This window comes from Oryctolagus cuniculus, chromosome 2, assembly GCF_964237555.1.
Source record: "Oryctolagus cuniculus chromosome 2, mOryCun1.1, whole genome shotgun sequence".
Lineage (NCBI taxonomy): Eukaryota > Metazoa > Chordata > Mammalia > Lagomorpha > Leporidae > Oryctolagus > Oryctolagus cuniculus.
The window spans coordinates 113,477,218-113,496,632 of NC_091433.1; the positions used below are offsets into that span (position 1 = coordinate 113,477,218).

The following is a 19,415-nucleotide window of genomic DNA, read 5'->3' on the forward strand; positions in this document are numbered from 1 at the left end:
TGGCCCCATCACGACTTTTTCAGGAACTTGGGGAGTGAACCAGCAAATGGGAGCTCTCTCTTGCTTGTCTCTCTCTCTCTCTGCCTGTTAAATACGTTAATTAAAAAGAAAGAATCAGAACTAATAACTACTTTTTCTTATTGTTTTTCCCAACTTAGAGGAAAAGATGTGTTGCTATTAAGTATATAGTAGAAAAATTCTTATGATTTTCCATTTTCACTTAGCATGGACACATATCAGGAAGCTACATGACATCAAAGAAGGGTCAACATAAAAAATTTAAGAGTAAGGAATATGATGACTACAGTACCTACAGTGATGACAACTTTGGTAACTACAGTGATGACAACTTTGGTAACTACGGTCAGGAAACTGAGGAAGATTTTGCCAGTCAGTTGAAACAATACAGACATGCTAAAGAAACCTCAAGTACTGCTTTAGGGTCATCATTTTCTAAAGAACCAGGCAAAAAAAGAATGAAAGGAGTTCAACAAGGTAAGTTTGAAATTGTAGTCTGTTTTAGAATATGAGAACCTTATTCCAGTAGGTACCAATAGAGTGAAACTTAGAATGTCTTAACCCCTTCTCCAAATCAGCTTACTCTTATGGTACCTAATTTCATTTTCCTTTTTTTGGTAGACCTTGAAAAAAATCTACAAATATATTGATCTGTTTGATGTCTTACTATTTCAATTAGAAAAATACTCTTTAAAAGTATATAAAAATTTAATACAACTTTCTTATGTTTTCCCCTCTCTTTTATATTATGCTAGTATATAGTTATGTTTCTATATTACTTTATATTTTAGACCAATAAGGCAGCATTCTAGGTAGCTATTATTTTATTAGGCTAAAATATGATGATTATCTATGCTATGCAAATATACATAGGGCTGTAAACATCCTTTAGGATTGGAAATAAGAACATAATCTAGAGAAATTTGTGTCATGATCACCTGTTTATCTGCTATACTGAGGTACATTGTCCTTGTACAGACCAGGGTGAGTTGCTAGCTAGTGACAGATATTTCATATTTATGTGAAACACAAAAGGCTCAAATCAGACTTAGGTTTTGGCTAGTTAATATGTCTGATTCCAGAGAACCAGAACAAGATGAGGCTGAGGTGAAGAAGTGAACTCACACCCAATTTAAAGATTATTTTTTGAATAAAGGAATTAATAATGGGTAAAATTGCCCATTTCCCTGCTTAAATTTTTCTTCATTTTCTAGAAAAAATCCTTTTAAAATTATGAATTTTAGGGTTAGCTTAACTAAAGGAAAAAGAATTTATCTACATGGATTCTATTGCAGTGAGTAAGTTTGTTCCTGGAATCTAAATGTAGTATTATTAGGGATCATCATATTTGAAGAAGAAGGGTAATATTGAGAGAGCTTACATATCCCTTCCTGCCTACGGTTTTCAAGTTCACTGTTGTCTTTTTAAAGAATATTGCATTTTATTTTGGATATTTTCCCCCAGAGTTACAGAAGTAATAGAAGATAAAGTACAGAAAAATTTTCCTATGTATTGGAAAGATAATCCAGCAATAATCTGATCACTATTTTTAATAAAACTATACATATTGTTTTATTGGTTTTTTCCCTTGACTATGAAATGTATCTCAATCACTACTATGTTGATGAACAGTTTTAAATACCTACATTCTATTCAATCAATCATACACAGTTGTCTTAAATTGTTCAGTTTGTTTAGTAGTAGTACAATGATTATTTGATATTCAAGTTATAACCAGTTTTATTTCCAACTCTGTGATGAACTCTACAGTAAACATACTTCAGCATATCTCAGAAAATAACTTTGGCATATATTTTTTTCTTAAGAATAAATTATGGGGCCAGCACCGTGGCTCAATAAGCTAATCCTCCGCCTTGCGGCGCTGGCACACCGGGTTCTAGTCCCGGTTGGGGCGCCGGATTCTGTCCCGGTTGCCCCTCTTCCAGGCCAGCTCTCTGCTGTAGCCCGGGAGTGCAGTGGAGGATGGCCCAAGTGCTTGGGCCCTGTACCCCATGGGAGACCAGGATAAGTACCTGGCTCCTGCCATCGGATCAGCGCGGTGCGCTGGAGCGCTGCGGCCATTGGAGGGTGAACCAACAGCAAAGGAAGACCTTTCTCTCTGTCTCTCTCTCACTGTCCACTCTGCCCATCCAAAAAAAAAAAAAAGAATAAATTATGGCCGGCACCGCAGCTCAATAGGCTAATCCTCCGCCTAGCAGCGCTGGCACACCGGGTTCTAGTCCCGGTCGGGGTGCCGGATTCTGTCCCGGTTGCCCCTCTTCCAGGCCAGCTCTCTGCTGTGGCCCGGGAGTGCAGTGGAGGATGGCCCAAGTGCTTGGGCCCTGCACCCCATGGGAGACCAGGAGAAGCACCTGGTTCCTGCCTTTGCATCAGTGCGGTGCGCCGGCCGCAGCGCGGCGGCCATTGGAGGGTGAACCAATGGCAAAGGAAGACCTTTCTCTTTGTCTCTCTCTCACTGTCCACTCTGCCTGTCAAAAAAAAAAAAAAAAAAAAAAAAAGAATAAATTATAAAAAGTAAATTTCCTGGGGCTGTTGTTTTGCATAATGGTTAAGGCTGTCGCCAGGATGTCAGCATTCCACGTTGGTGTAACTGGGTTCAATTCTCAATTCCAACTCTTAATTCCAGCTTCCTGTTAATGCAGACTTTGGGAGGCAGCAGCAGATGGCCCATGTAGTTGGATTCCTGTCACTCTCTTGGGAGATCTGGATTGACTTGCCAGCTCCCTGCTTCAGCCTTGCTCCCCTCTGGCTATTGTGGGTGTTTGGGAAGTGAACCAGTAGATGGAGGCCCTCTTTCTGTTTATCTCTCTGTGTCTCTCAAAAAAAATCACAATAAAAAATAGGTTTGCTAAATCAAAAGACTTATCTTTCATCTATTTGAGGGTATATATCAAATAGATATCCAGAAAGATAATGTGCTAACTTATAACCCCAGCCCCAGCAGAGTGTGAAAATGCAAATTTCTCCACATTATACCAACAATCAGCTTTAATTTTTTAAAGAATGTTTATGTATTTATTTGAAAGGCAGAGTGACAGGAAGAGATGAAGAGAAAGAAAGAGAGATCTTCCATCAGCTGGTTCTTTCACAAATGACTACAACAGCCAAGTCTTAGCCAAGCCAAAGCCAGGAGCCAGGAACTCGATCTTGGACTCCCAAATGGGTGGCAGAGGCCCAGGTACTTGGGCCATCCGCTTCTGCCTTCCCAGGCACATTAGTAGGGAGCTGGATGGGAAGTGGAACACATGGGACTCAAACTGGCGCTCCATATGGGATGCTGGCTTGACAAGCAGCATCTTGACCTGTTGCATCACAGTGCTGACTCCAAGTTTTATTACTTTCTAAAGTGAAAATGGATATGCTAATTTTATACTTTTACTTATTTTAATAAAGTGAAACATTTTTCATATGTTTATTGGTTGGTTATGTAGGTTTTAAGGTTATTAGGAAACTTAGTAGTTTCAGTATGACTTTGGTAAAATGAGAAATTACTACATATTATAACTTAGTACCCTAACATAATAGTTTTTGTAATTTAGGTATCTTTTGGGATACTTTTTTTTTTTTTTTTTTGATAGGCAGAGTGGACAGTGAGAGAGAGAGACAGAGAGAAAGGTCTTCCTTTGCCGTTGGTTCACCCTCCAATGGCCGCCGCGGCCGGCGCACCGCGCTGATCCGATGGCAGGAGCCAGGAGCCAGGTGCTTTTCCTGGTCTCCCATGGGGTGCAGGGCCCAAGCACCTGGGCCATCCTCCACTGCACTCCCGGGCCACAGCAGAGAGCTGGCCTGGAAGAGGGGCAACCGGGACAGAATCCGGCGCCCCGACCGGGACTAGAACCCGGTGTGCCGGCGCCGCTAGGCGGAGGATTAGCCTAGTGAGCCGCGGCGCCGGCCTCTTTTGGGATACTTTTAAGCACCAAGTTTTTCTAAAGTGAAAAAAAATTTTTACTTGGAGATATATATTTAGATTTACTAAAGATTATCGATAGAAATACAGTTTGCCAACAGGAGTCACTGTGCACTTACTCCCCATGTAGGATCTCTGTCTTTAATGTGTTGTACTATTAGAATTAAAGGTAAAACTAGTCTTCAAACAGTACTTGATAATTTGGGTGTCTGTGTGGGTGCAAACTGTTGAAATCTTTACTTAGTATATACTAAGTTGATCTTCTGTATATAAAGATAATTAAAAATGAATCTTAATGAAGAATGGGATGGGAGAAGGAGTAGGAGATGGGATGGTTGTGGGTAGGAGGGTGGTTTTTGGGGGAAAAACCGCTATAATCCAAAAGTTGTACTTTTGAGATTTATATTTATTAAATAAAAGTTTTCTTAAAAATAAAAACCACTGCATAGAGCTAAACATCAACCTATCTCAACTAAACTTAAGTTGAATCACAGAAAATAAACTGTTCTAAGCCTCAAAAAATAGTTTGCTACAAATTAATCACTAATATCTGTGATGTCTTCTTTAAGTATTAATATAATATTTAATCCTCTTAAAACAGAAGGACTTGCATTTATCCTAAGGAAATTTAAAAGGCATAAGGCTACATTTGGCTTCTCTAGCCATGTATATCCTTGTTCCTTTCCTTCCTATGTTGCTAACATCCTTTAAGAAGCAAAGGAACAAAAAGCAGTACATTTGTGGTAAAGTAAAAAGATTTCATTAATTTTTTTATTGAATCTAGTTAAAAATATACCCTTCCTTTGAAATTAATAGACTGACCATTCTACTCTTTTTCTATAATATTTAAAGTACTTTTCAACTTTCTAGGTACTGAACAACAGAGAGTTAAAAGTTATAATGTTGGTCGTGGACGTAGTTTGCCGAAGAAAATCAAACGAAAAGACCGTGGAGGAAGAACTAATAAAGGACATGTTTTTTCAGGAACAGATGACTATCAAGAGGTACCGAGAATTTTTATATTAAGGAAGAGAGTAGCTTTTCCATATTTTAATTTATTTGGTTGAAAAGAAGGTTTTTTAACGTTTTAAAAATATTCATGTGTTTTTAAATCAACACAATATTTCTATGTACTTCTGGGGCACAGTGTAATAATCTGAGCCACGTACACAATGTATAATGACCCAGTAAGAGTAATTAGCATTTCCTTCCAACAACGTTTATCATTTCTGTGTGTTGCAAGCCTTCTTTTCTAGTTATTTTTAAATAGAGTATAAACTGATGCAGACAATAGTTCCCTTACTGTGCTACAGAGCACCAGGATGAATGCCTGGTAACTGTGTTTCAGTACTTGTTATCTAACTGATCTCCATCCCCCTCATTGCTTCTCTTCCCATTTTCTAGTGACACAGCAAGGATGCTTTAAAAAGTTCATGGAAAAGAGAATTAAGAGCTAAATTTATTTTTGGTGCAAAAGCTATTTTGCATTCTATTCATCAATTTTTTATACTATGTATCCTCCATGATTTTTGGAAGATTCCTTATATAATGTTCTCTTCTAAGAGATTGATATGTTTAGCTTCCACAAATGATTAAGAACATACTATGTTAGTAATTCTGTGTATAGTTTGTTCCATTTAACAATGCCTTTGGGGTTGGTGCTGTAGCATGGTATGTTGAACCTTCACCTGCAGTGCCAGCATCCCATAAGAGTGCTGGTTCAAGTCCCAGCTGCTCCACTTCTGATCCAGTTCCCTGATAATGCACCTGGGAAAGCAGCAGAGGATGGCCCAAGTCCTTGGGCCCCTACAACCACATGAGAGACCCAGAATAATTTCCAGGCTTCAGCCTGGCCCAGCCCTGGCCATTGTAGCCGTTTGGGGAGTGAGCCAGCAGGTGGAAGATCTCTCTATTTCTCTCTCTCTGTAACTCTGCCTTCCAAATAAAGAAATAAAATCTTTCTAAAAAAATAATGTCCTGGGGCCAGCGCTGTGGTGCAGCGGGTTAATGCCCTGGCCTGAAGCGCCGGCATCCCATATGGGCGCCAGTTCAAGACCCGGCTGCTCCACTTCCGATCCAGCTCTCTGCTATGGCCTGGGAAGGCAGTGGAAGATGGCCCAAGTCCTTGGGTCCGTGAACCCATGTGGGAGACCTGGAAGAAGCTCCTGGCTCCTGGCTTCGGATCAGCTCAGCTCCAGCTGTTGCTGCCAGTTGGGGAGTGAACCAGTGGATGGAAGACCTCTCTCTCTGCCTCTCCTCTCTGTGTAACTCTGACTTTCAAATAAATAAATAAATCTTTGTAAAGAAAAAAGAAAATAGCTCTTTTATAAAAAAATAATGTTCTCAAATTCCATCCACGTTTCTGCAAATAACAGAATTTCATCCTTTTAAAGATTTGTTTATTTATTTATTTAAGAAGCAGAGTTACATTGGCCAGCACCGTGGCTCAATAGGCTAATCCTCTGCCTGCAGTGCTGGCACACCGGGTTCTAGTCCCAGTTGGGGCACCGGATTCTGTCCCGGTTGCCCCTCTTCCAGTCCAGCTCTCTGCTGTGGCCCGGGAGTGCAGTGGAGGATGGCCCAAGTCCTTGGGTCCTGCACCCACATGGGAGACCAGGAGAAGCACCTGGCTTCTGGCTTCGGATCAGTGCGGTGTGCCGGCCGCAGTACACCGGCCACGGCAACCATTGGAGGGTGAACCGACGGTAAAGGAAGACCCTTCTCTCTCTCTCTCTCTCTCTCTCTCTCTCACTCACTGTCCACTCTGCCTGTCCAAAAAAAAAAAAAAAAAAAAACCAGTTACAGAGAGGGAGAGAGAGACACAGGAGAGAAAGAGAGAGAGAGAGAGAGGTCTTCCATCCACTGGTTCACTTCCCAAATGGCTGCAATGGCTTGAGCTGGGCTGATCCACAGCCAGGAGCCAGGAGCTCCTTCTTGGTCTCCCACATGGGTACAGGGGCCCAAGGACTTGGCCATCCTCTTCTGCTTTCCCAGGTGCATTAGCAGGGAGCTGGATTGGAATTGGAGCAGTTGGGACTCGAATCAGTGACCATATGGGATGCCGGTGCCGCAGGTGGAGGCTTAGCCTACTACGCCACACTGATGGCCCCAGAATTTCATCCTTCTTTGCTTGAATAATGTCCATTGTGTAGTTATGTCACATTTTCTTTATTCACCCTTTGATGCATCTCTGATGACAATGCTCCTTCCCTACTAAATGAAAGATAGCCAGCTCAGATAAAATGAGTGTAAATAAACTGAAAAAATTTGTTGTTTTAATTAATTATAATACCACAATAGAGGTGCAAATTTAAGTGATCTCATAATAAAATTAAAATGTTTAATAGAGCCTCAAAATAAAATTGATGATTTTAAAAACAAAAATAATCCTCTAATAGTGTTCTGTTAGGCTTTCCTTTCCTAGGAATTATATACCCAGGTGTAAACAGCAGCAAAATGTCAGTATTAATATATTAAATGTTCTGAGCAGGTTAGGAATAAAGAAGCCTACAATTATCAAAATTTATTTGACTACAAACTCTTCTCCCACAAATGCATACCTATTGATAGTCACTGTTCCATGGAAGAGCAGCATTGGAATTATTAAAGGTACTAATTTAGAATTTGTAGTTATTATAACCTTCATATTCATCATCTTAGACATCATTATACCTCTATGATGTGCTGCTTTCCCTAACCCAAAATAAAGTGAATGCTTGCGAAGTACGTGTGCTTCTATACCCAGTTCTTTTACTTTATTTTTTTTAAAGATTTATTTACTTATTTATTTATTTGAAAGGCAGAGTTACCTAAAGAGAGACAGAAAGGCAGAGAGAGAGAGGAGAGATCTTCCATCCGCTGGTTCACTCCCCAATTGGCCTCAGTGGCTGGAGCTGTGCTGATTTGAAGCCAGGAGCCCCTTCTGGGTCTCCCATGCAGGTGCAGGGGCCCAAAGACTTGGGCCATCTTCTACTGCTTTCCAAGGCCATTGCAGAGAGCTGGATCGGAAGTGGAGCAGCCAGGACTCAAACCAGCAGCTACAAGGGATGCCAGCACTGTAGGCAGTGGCTTTACCTGCTACGCCACAGTGCTGGCCCCCAGTAATTTACTTTATAGCTAAAAAGTTTAGTTTCCTGGCCGGCGCCAGCACACCGGATTCTAGTCCCGGTTGAGGCGCCGGATTCTGTCCCAGTTGCCCCTCTTCCAGTCCAGCTCTCTGCTATGGCCCAGAAGTGCAGTGGAGGATGGCCCAAGTGCTTGGGCCCTGCACCCTCATTGGAGACCAGGAAAAAGCACCTGGCTCCTGGCTTCGGATCAGCGCGATTCGCCGGCTGCAGCACGCTGGCTGCGGCGGCCATTGGAGGGTGAACCAATGGCAAAGGAAGACCTTTCTCTCCGTGTCTCTCTCTCTCTCGCTGTCCACTTTGCCTGTCAAAAATTAAAAAAAAAAAAAAAAAAAAAAAAGTTTAGTTTCCTGAGTCGTACTTTGAGCTGCTACTTTCATCTCTAATTTTATTAACTTGGGTCTTCTCCTTTTGGTGGGGGTGTTAGTTGGGCCAGTAGTATATCAGTCTTGTTTATTATTTTTTTAAAAAAGCTCTTCATTTCCATGATATTTTGTGTGTTTTTATTTTAATTTTGGTTATTTCTTCTGTAGTTTTAATTATTTCTTCCCTCCTATTAATTTTGGGTTTGGTTTGTTCTTGTTTTTCTAGATCTTTGAGATATATTGTTAGATCAGTTATTGTTCTCTTTCCAATTTCTTGATGAAGGCACTAATTGCTATAAACTTTCCTCTTGACACTGCTGTTGCTATATCCCATAAGTTTTGATATGTTTTGTTGTCATTTTCATTTTTTTCTAGGACTTTTCTAGTTTTCCTTTTGACTTCTTCTATGACCCACTACTGATCATTCTTCATTGGTTTCCATATTTTCTAGAGTTCCTTATGTTATTAATTTTTAGCTTCATTCTGTTATAGTTAGAAAAGGATGTGATATGATTTAAATTTTGTTTTATGGACTAGTATTTGGTCTATCCTAAAGAACTTTCCATACAGCAATGAAAAGAATGTGCATTTTGCAGCTATGGGATGAAATTTCCTCTTGATATCAATTAGATCCATTTGGTTAATACTGTAGATTAGCTGTATTATTTCTTCATTGATTTTTCTGTCTAGTTGATCTGTCCATTGATGAAAGTAGGGTGTTGGAGTCATCCATTACTATTATATTGGAGCATTTTTCTCCATTTAGATCCATTAACATTTATTTTAAATAGCCAGGTGCCCTAGCATTGGGTGCTTGTACATATACTATAGTCACATCTTAGTGAATTGATCCCTTAATTGTTACATAATGCCTTTCTTTGTCTCTTTTAACATTTTTTGTCTTAAAGTCTATTTTGTCTGATATTAAAGAAGGCTACTCCTGCTTTTCTGTGAATTTCATTTGCATGGAATATATTTTTTCATCCTTTCACTTTCAGTTTGCATGTATCTTTGTTGATGAAGTATTTTTCTTGGTAGGCAGAAAATAGATGGCTCTTGTTTTTTAAACCATCGAGACAGTCTGTATCTTTTAATTGGAGAATTTAGGTCATTTACTTTTAAAGGTTATTGTTGGTCCTGCCATATTCCTAATGTTTCTTTTGGATCTCCTTTATACCTTTATAGGAGGTTTTCTGCTTTTATATTCTTTCGTGATGCTGATTATCTTTCTCTGCTTCTGTGTGTAGCACATCCTTAAATATCATTTGTAAGTCTGGCCAGGTAGTGACAAATTCTTTCAATTTCTGTTTATTTTTGCAAAGTCTTTATTTTGTCTTCATTTATAAATGAATGCTTCACTGGGTACAATATTCTGGGTTGACAATTTTTAGGACTTGGACTATGTCTCTCTATTCTCTCCTAGCCTGTAGGATTTCTGATGAGAAATCTGCCATTAATCTAATTCAAGTTCCTTTAAAGGTAATCTAGTGTTTCTCTCTTGTTCATTTTAAGATTTTTTAAAAGGTTTATTTATTTGTTTGATAGGCAGAGTTAGAGAGAGAGAGAGAGAGAAAAGGGGGGGGAGATCTTCCATTCACTGGTTCATTCTCTGAATGGCCACAGTGGCTGGGGCTTGGCCAAATGAAGCCAGGAGCCAGGAGCTTCTTCTGGGTATCCCACATGGATGCAGGGGCCCAAGGACTTGGGTTATCCTCTGCTGCTTTCCCAGGCACATTAGCAAAGTGCTGAATTAGAAGTAGAGTAGCCAGGAATTAAACCAGCTCCCATCTGGGGTGCCAGTGCTGCAGGCTGTGACTTTAACCCACTGCACCACAGCACCAGCCACAAAAGATCTTTTCTTTATGTTTTATTTTTGAAAGTTTGATTGTAGTATGTGTTGGTGAATATCTTTTCTGATAATGCCTATTAGGGGTTCTATGCACTTTCTGTACTTGACTGTCCTTACATTTTCCAAATTAGGGAAATTTTCTGATAGTCTTTCACTGAGTAATTCTTCTAAGCAATTCTGTTTTTCAATATACGCAGGAGCTCCTAAGACTCATATATGTAGTTGTTTGATGGTATCCCTTAGATCTCAAAATGGTTTTTGATTTTTTTTCTAATTTTTTCTTCTTTTTTTGTCTAATAGATATTTCTAAAGATTTGTCCTCTAGCTCAGGTATTCTTTCTTCTGCCTCATCAAATCTGAGGCTTTCCACTGTACTTTGTATTTGATGTATTGAATTCTTCATTTCTGATATTTCAGTTTGATTTTTCATTAATATCTCTATTACCTGGCAGAGTTTCTCATTCATGTCATGTATAGATTTTTTTTTTAACTCATGTGTTTGCCTCTCAATGTTTTTGAGTAATCATATGGTCATTCTTTTGAATTCATTTCAGGCATTTCATCAACCTCCTTGTCTTCACAGACTAATATTGAAGTATTGTTGTGTTCCTTTTGGGGTGTCATATTGTTTTCCTTGTTCATGTTTCTTGTATCTCTACAATTGTTTTTATGCATTTGGGTAAATACTTGATGATATCACCACTGAAATCTTTGTTCTCTGAAATGTGCCTCTATGGGTTAGTGGAATGTGTGCTCCTTCAGCAGATATCCTGAGGCTAGTGCTGAATGGGGCCGGAAGCTCTGGCCAGAGCTTGAGACTGGGACAAGAATCCAGAGTTAAAAAAAAAAAAAAAAAAAAAACAAAAACAAAAACAAAAACAAAAAACCACCCAAGTTTGGCATGGTAGATCTCTATTGTCAGCAGCAGTGGCACACGGGCTAGCCTGCTTACAACTGCAACCCTTTTCTGCCAGGGTGAACCAACTGCCCAAGGTGAGCCCAGAGTGCCTGTGCACCCCACACACTAAGGGGCACAAAACATACAAAGGATCTCTGTGCTCCCTAGTGTGAGCACGGAGCCTTCTGCAATGACCCTCCCCAGCACTCAGGTAGCTGCAAGCAGACACAGTGATTGCCAAAGACCAGGCACACCTCACACCTTTTTCAGTTTTCCGGCCTATGGTGCAGTCACAGGATTCCCACAGTCATGGTGCAGAGGATCCATTTCCTGTCCTGCGAGCCTCTCCGTCCACAGAGAGAACTGCCCCTTCCCAGAGCCAGCCACCTGCTCAACAGAGGTTGATCATGTGAGGGAAGGGGAGCGGTGTGCCCTCCGTTCACAGTTAGATGTGAACCTTGTACCCCACCAGCTCTTCAGGCCGGACTCACAAAGTAGGGATCATGAGATTCTCCCTTAGACAGGATTACCAGTGGTGTGGCAGGCTGCTAAGATTCATCTCACTGTGGCCTGAGAAGATGGCATCCCTGACAGCCACAGGAGTTGCTGGTGGTATCCTGCTAGCTGCTGCATGATTGTACGATCTTTGCTGCTCCACTAAATCTCTGTTCTTTCTGTATACTTCCCTCCAAAAAATTTCCAACAGTGCTTTGGGAACACAGTTCCTCTCCTGTTCTGTTATTTTTCATCAATGTTTTATAATTTTTTAGCCTGTATTTAATTTATCTTTGCTTTGATCTTTGTGATTTTTAAAAAAGATTTATTTATTCAAAAGTCAGAGCTACACAGAGAGAGGAGAGGCAGAGAGAGAGTGAGATAGGTCTTCCATCCGATGATTCACTCTCCACTTGGCCATAATGGCTGGAGCTGCGCCATTCCGAAGCCAGGAGCCAGGAGTTTCTTCCGGGTCTCCCATGCTGGTGCAGGGGCCCAAGCACTTGGGCCATCTTCCACTGCTTTCCCAGACCACAGCAGAGAGCTGGATCAGAAGTGGAGCAGCCGGGTCTCTAACTGGCACACATATGGGATGCTGGCACTTCAGGCCAGGGCGTTAACCTGCTGCGCCACAGCTCTGGCCTCTGCGATTTCTTTACTTCTGCTTTGTGTTTGGTTTGTTCTTTTCTGAGATGTTGAGATACATCATTATCTTTAATATATTTCTGTTTTTTTATAAAGTTTTTTGCTATAAACTTTAAGGTGTTGCTTTTGTTGTATTTTATAAGTTTTGATATTTTGCATTTCCATGTTCATTTGTTTCAAGGAATTTTAAAATTTCCCTTTTGATTTCTTCAGTGATTCGTTGTTTATTCAAGAGCATGTTGTTCAGTCTCTGTATTTGTATCATTCCAAAAGTTTCTTTTGCTAGTTTTATTCCAGTGTGTTCAGAAAGGGCACATGATGTGATTATGATTTTTTGTGTGTGTGAACTTATTGAAACTTATTTTGTGGCCTGTATATGGTTTATCTGAGAGATTGATTGTTCTTTGTGCTGATGGGTATGTAATCTGCAGTTGTTGGATGAAATGTTCTGTAAGTATCTGTAAAGTCTATTTGATCTGTAGTACAGTTTAACTGATTATTTTAATTGAAATTTTTTGGTCTGGATGATCTGTCCATTAATGCAAGTGGGGGTGTTGAAGTACCCCCTGTTATTATATTAGAACTCATCTCTCCCTTCAGACATAAAATGTTTGTTTTATAAAATTGGGTGCTCCAGCATTAGGTGCATATCATTTTCAATTATTAGATTTCCTTGTTGAATTGATCCCTTGATTATTATATGGTGACTTTGTTTCTTTTTATAAAGTGTTTGTCTCAAAATTTATTTTGTCTGATATAAGTATAGCTTCTCCTGCATGCTTTTGCTTTCCATTTGCATGGAGTATGTTTTTCTATCCTTTTACTTTCAGTCTGTGTGTGTCTGTGAATTGAGTTTCTGTGTGCACCATATAATTAGGGCTGGATTTTATCCATTCAGTGAATCTGTAGCTTTTTTTTTTTTTTTTTAAGATTTATTTATTTATTTGAAAGGAAGAGTTACAGAGAAACAGAAAGGGAGAAAGCTCTTCCATCTGCTAGTTCACTCCCAATAGCTGCAACAGTCAGAGCTGGGCCATTTGAAGCTGGGATCCAGGAGCTTCTTCTGGGTCTCCCAAGTGAGTGCAGGGGCCCAAGCACTTGGGCCATCTTCTCCTGTTTTCTCAGGCACATTAGCTGGATAGGAAGTGGAACAGCTAGAACTCAAAACAGGCACCCAGAGGAGATGCCAGCACCATAGGTGGCAGATTTACCCACTGTGCCACAGAACCAACCCAGAGTCTATAGCTTTTATTTACTTATTTTATTTGTTTAAAAGACTTAATTATTTGAGAGGTGGAGTTACAGACAGTGAGAGAGAGAGAAAAAAAGGTCTTCCATCTGCTGGTTCACTCCCCAGATGGCCGCAACAGCTGGAACTGAGCCGATATGAAGCCAGGAGATTGTTCCAGGTCTCCTACATGGGTTCAGGGGCTCAAGGACTTGGGCCATCTTCCACTGCTTTCCCAGGTCATAGCAGAGAGCTGGATTGGAAGAGGAGCAGCCAGGACTCGAACTGGCGCCCGTATGGGATGCTGGTGCTATAGGCAGAGGATTAACCTGCTACGCCATAGTGTTGGCCCTGGGTCTATAGTGTGTTTTTTTTTCTTTTTCTTTTTTTTTTTTTAAGATTTATTTTATTTATTTGAAAGAGTTACAGAGAAAGCTAGAGACAGAGAGAGAGGTCTTCCATCCACTGGTTTACTCCCAAGATGGCTGCAATGTCTGGAGCTGCACCAGTCTGAAGCCAGGAGCCAGGAGCTTCTTCTGGGTCTCCCACATGGGTGCAGGGGTCCAAGGACTTGGGCCATCTTCCACTGCTTTCCCGGGCCATAGCAGAGAGCTGGATCGGAAGAGGAGCAGCCGGGACTAGAACTGGCACCTATATTGGATGCTGGCGCTTCAGGCCATGGCTTTAACCCACTGCACCACAGTGCCAGGCCCTGTGTATAGCTTTTAATAGGAGAATTTATTCCATTTACATTCAAGGATTTATTGCTGATAAGCATGACTTAGTCTTGTCATTAAAAAAATTTGTTCTGTTTATTTTGAATGTTCTTTTTTCTAATGGGTTTTATACTTTCATATGTGTTCATAATGATAATTATCTATTTAAATTTTATTTAAGGTATACAAATTCCATGTGTTTCCTATATGCAGATTCAGGAACATAGTGATACTTCCCACTCTACCCTCCTACCCTTTCTTTTGCTTCTGTATATAGGACTCCCCTAAGTATCTTTAGTAAAACCAGTGTGGTGGCGATGAATACCTTCAGTTTTTCTTGTTTTGGAAAATATTTCTCCTTCATTTATGAAGGTTAGCTTTGCTGGGTATAGTAGTCTTGGTAGGCAGTTTATTTCTTTCCATACTTAGAGTATATTATTCTATTCTCTCTTGGCCTATAAAGTTTCTGCTGATAAATTGATTATCCTAAGTGTTTTATGTTTTTCTCTTACAGATCATAGAATTATTTGTGTTGTACTTTTTTTTTTCTTTTGACAGGCAGAGTGGACAGTGAGAGAGAGAGACAGAGAGAAAGGTCTTCCTTTGCCATTGGTTCACCCTCCAATGGCCGCCGTGGTCGGCGCGCTGCGACCGGCGCACCGTGCTGATCCGATGGCAGGAGCCAGGTACTTATCCTGGTCTCCCATGGGGTGCAGGGCCCAAGCACTTGGGCCATCCTCCACTGCACTCCTGGGCCACAGCAGAGAGCTGGCCTGGAAGAGGGGCAACCGGGACAGAATCCGTCACCCCGACCGGGACTAGAACCCAGTGTGCCAGCGCCGCAAGGCGGAGGATTAGCCTAGTGAGCCGCGGCGCCGGCTTGTGCTGTACTTTTGAGATTTGACCTGAATGTGTTGCAATGAGTGTCATTTCTTGTCATATCTATCTGGTATCCCTTGGGCCTCCTATACTAGGATGTCCAAATCTTTCTCAGGACTGGGGAAGATTTCAGTTACTATTTTATTAGATAGGTTTTCTATGCCTTTACTCTTCTCTTTGGCTACTTTCCAGGATGTATTAGCAGCAAGCTGGACTGGAAGCAGAGTGGCCAGGACTTGAACTGACACTCTGACATGGGGTGTGGACATCCCAAGAAGTGTGTTAATTAGCTGTGCCACAATGCTGGCCCTGTGTCTTCAGTATTTTTTTTTAATCTTTCTTTTCTTTTCTTTCCCTTTTCCCTTTCCCCTCTCCTTTTCCCCCTCCCCTCCCCTCCCTTTTCTAACCCTCAAGCAGATAAGTTACTCCCTCTGTATTATGCCACCTGGGGTTGGGCGAGGAATGGACTGAGCAGTGCTATGGGCACCTGTACCACAATGCTAGGTAACACCTGGAGTCTACAGCCCATCAATACCAGCACAGCATAGGATAGGGCCAAAGTCCACCTTGCTATGGCTGCTTGCTGCTGAGGTAGACATGTGACCTAAGCCTGCTGCAACCAACCACAGGTGATACTGGCTGGGATATAAGATCAACTGAGAGGATTTGCCCAGGCTGACAATAGACCACATTGCACCTAAGTGTCAGCATCACTGGGCCCTGTGCATTCTCAGGGTGTAATCCAGGCCTATGCAGTGCTAGTGATGACAGACCAAAAAAAGTCTATCCCACAAGAATATAGATCTCCTGATGCCAGGATACATCTAGAAGCTCTGTTAGCATTGGCCTAGGGATGGAGGCTTTTGAGCTTTCTTTGGTTCTTACTGCAGCAGGTCTGGCAATGAGCTTCAAGGGAAAGTCCTAAGCTCACTTTCCTGCCCTAATTCCTGTTGACTGAAGCCTTGCTCTACTGTCTGTTGGAGGTTGGGGGAGGGGAGGTGAAGGCAGCTCCCTTGGCCTCCTGGCTAAGGAAGGTCCAAAGACTCAGTCCACAGGTATTGGCCTGTGAAGCAGGTTTGGTACTGGGCTTCAGTTCTAAAGTCTAGACTTAATTCCCTCTGCCTCTCCCAAACAGGAAGTCCTTCTCCACTCTATGCTACTTGAAGGAGTTGGAGGGATGATCCAGCAGCTCTCCTTCCTGCTTTCTTGAATGCATCTTTTCTTCTTATCGTGCTAAAACCAGGCACTGCGGTCTCTAACCTGACCTCCTTAGCTCTTGTGAAGGTGACTTTGTGCGTGAATAGCTGCTCAAATTGATGTTTCTGTAAGGAAACAATTACCAGATCATCTTACTCAGCTGCCTATCTTTTTTTTTTAATTAATTAATTAATTAATTATTTTTTTATTTATTTTTTGACAGGCAGAGTGGACAGTGAGAGAGAGACAGAGAGAAAGGTCTTCCTTTGCCATTGGTTCACCCTCCAATGGCCGCCGTGGCCAGCGCGCTGCGGCCAGCGCACCGCGCTGATCCGAAGCCAGGAGCCAGGTGCTTCTCCTGGTCTCCCATGGGGTGCAGGGCCCAAGCACTTGGGCCATCCTCCACTGCACTCCCTGGCCACAGCAGAGAGCTGGCCTGGAAGAGGGGCAACCGGGACAGAATCTGGCACCCTGATGGGGACTAGAACCCGGTGTGCCGGCACCGCAAGGCGGAGGATTAGCCTAGTGAGCCGCGGCGCCGGCTCAGCTGCCTATCTTTTAAGAATTCATACAGGCCGGCGCCGCGGCGCAGTAGGCTAATCCTCCGCCTCGGGGTGCCGGCACACCGGGTTCTAGTCCCCATCAGGGTGCCAGATTCTGTCCCAGTTGCCCCTCTTCCAGGCCAGCTCTCTGCTGTGGCCAGGGAGTGCAGTAGAGGATGGCCCAAGTCCTTGGGCCCTGCACCCCATGGGAGACCAGGAGAAGCACCTGGCTCCTGAATTCGGATAGGCGCGGTGCGCCAGCCACAGCGCGCTGGGCACGGCGGCCATTGGAGGGTGAACCCACGGTAAAGGAAGACCTTTCTCTCTCTCTCTCTCACGGTCCACTCTGCCTGTCAAAAAAAAAAAAAAAAAAAAAGAATTCATACAGTAAAACATAATTTCAGCTGGGATCGCAAAGTATCACATTTCAGCCTGCCATTCATTGCCTCAAGTATTTTCTGTGAGGCAATATCCCATTTTCCATAGACTGTCATTAAGTTCCATTAAGAGAAGAGGGAAATCTGAAATCGTATCAAGAGTAAATAGTTACTTCAGCGCCTGTGGTGTGCAAGACAGAGCACATGATAGGTGCTTGAAAATTTTAGAGTTCATAAATGTAACTCATTACATTCAGTGTGACCAAACATCATAGCCTGACTTGTTACTCAGTCTTCTTAGACTTGCAGCAAAAATTGAACAGGGGACTGAGGAGAACAAATCTGGCTGTGAGATTTCTTAATTTTTCTTCATACATTTCTCTTTCTTAGTTTACTTTTTTTAATTTAAAGGTAAGACATGCTTTCTGTTTTCTTCTTATTTTCCTGAAGAAAGTACAAGATAATCACATACAAAATCTTTTAATGTCACAATTAGTGATTGATATACACTGTAAGATGTAGCAATCTATTCTTTCAAGTTTTTTTTTTTTGCTGTTATTTATTATTAAAAAACTGGGATCATTTTTCACTTGGTAAAGTATAGTAAGCATATATTTTTTAATGATTATGTAATAGTTCAGCACATAAATGAATAAAATATATTTGCCCAGTCTCCTAGTTTGTTTTTGTTTGTTTGTTTGTTTGTTTTTGACAGGCAGAGTGGACAGTGAGAGAGACAGAGAGAAAAGTCTTCCTTTTGCCGTTGGTTCACCCTCCAATGGCCGCCGCAGCCGGCGCGCTGCGGCCGGTGTGCTGCGGCCGGTGCACTGCGCTGATCCGAATTCAGGAGCCAGGTGCTTCTCCTGGTCTCCCATGTGGTGCAGGGCCCAAGCACTTGGGCCATCCTCCACTGCACTCCTGGGCCACAGCAGAAAGCTGGCCTGGAAGAGGGGCAACCGGGACAGAATCCGGCACCCTGACCAGGAGTAGAACCCGGTGTGCCGGCGCCACAGGCAGAGGATTAGCCTATTGAGCCGCGGCACCGGCCAGTCTCCTAGTTTTGTATGTGTAGATTGTTTCTATTTTTGTTTGATTTACCATGTATGTAATTCTTCAGTAATTACTTTTGTGAATAAATTTTTGAGTGCCTCCCTGATAGTTCCTTTAGAGTGATCCTGAAATGTACATGTTATATGTCAAGCAGCATGGCTATTTTGAAGTCTTTCATAAGAGACATCTCAATGATACATGACAGTGCACATTTTATTGTGCCTTCACCAAAACAGAGTTTTGTGCACTTGCAAGCCTGTTATGATTTTACTTTAAAAATATAGTTATGATCCTCATTAAAATAGAAATAGACTTCTTTGTAACTATTAGTAGGTTGTGTAAGCAGATTAATAGAAGTATATCTCTATAAATAAATGATTAGCATCAGAACATTGGATCTTGATAACTTTAATAGTCATTGTATACCATTTCCCAGGTATGTTTAACTGTATATTTTTATAACTATTAATATTTCACATGTTGCATTCAAATGAAATTTTTTCTTACAGTATAGTAAACCAGGGAAAAAATGGAAGGTTATGACTCAGGAATTTATTAATCAACACACAGTGGAACACAAAGGAAAACAAATCTGTAAATACTTCCTGGAAGGGAGATGTATTAAGGTAAATCTATGGAGATGCCATAAATCATTTCTGCTTCTAAAATGATTTTTAAAATTTAAAAGTCTTTCTTGGCGGTGATTATCTTATTTTACTTTATTATTGGGTAATTGTAATAAAACTGATTAGTTAAAATTTATCTTGCATGGAAATACTGTACATGAGTGTTCATTTAATTGTATTCTGGGACAATAGCATAATTTGTTAAAATCAGGTTTTATTTAACAAGCACATAATTCTGACTGTGTAGCAAGTACTGTTCAAAGTACAACTAACTGTAAATGATTCATTCCTTACAGTGACACTACAAAGTACTTGCTGTTACTGTCCCCATTTTACACATGGCAACAAGAAGTTAAATAAGTCCCCAGGGTAGCTCATCTAGAAATGGTGCATGCCCTGGAATGCTCCCAGTATCCTCTGAGGCCTTGCTCACTAGCTGGCCTGCTGCAAATGGCCATGTCCACTGTCTTGGACAAGA

At 41.5% G+C, this 19,415-nt stretch overlaps 1 protein-coding gene across 2 annotated transcripts in view; it reads left to right on the plus strand.

The window, feature by feature from the left end:
* ZC3H6 (zinc finger CCCH-type containing 6) overlaps positions 1 to 19,415 on the plus strand; it is a 61,712-nt gene that overhangs the window by 31,935 nt on the left and 10,362 nt on the right. For both annotated transcript variants that reach the window (XM_070068806.1, XM_070068807.1), the window contains exons 4-6: positions 225 to 495; positions 4,817 to 4,950; positions 18,821 to 18,937. In XM_070068806.1, coding sequence (XP_069924907.1) covers positions 225 to 495; positions 4,817 to 4,950; positions 18,821 to 18,937 — 522 coding nt within the window. The remainder of the gene's footprint in view (positions 1 to 224; positions 496 to 4,816; positions 4,951 to 18,820; positions 18,938 to 19,415) is intronic.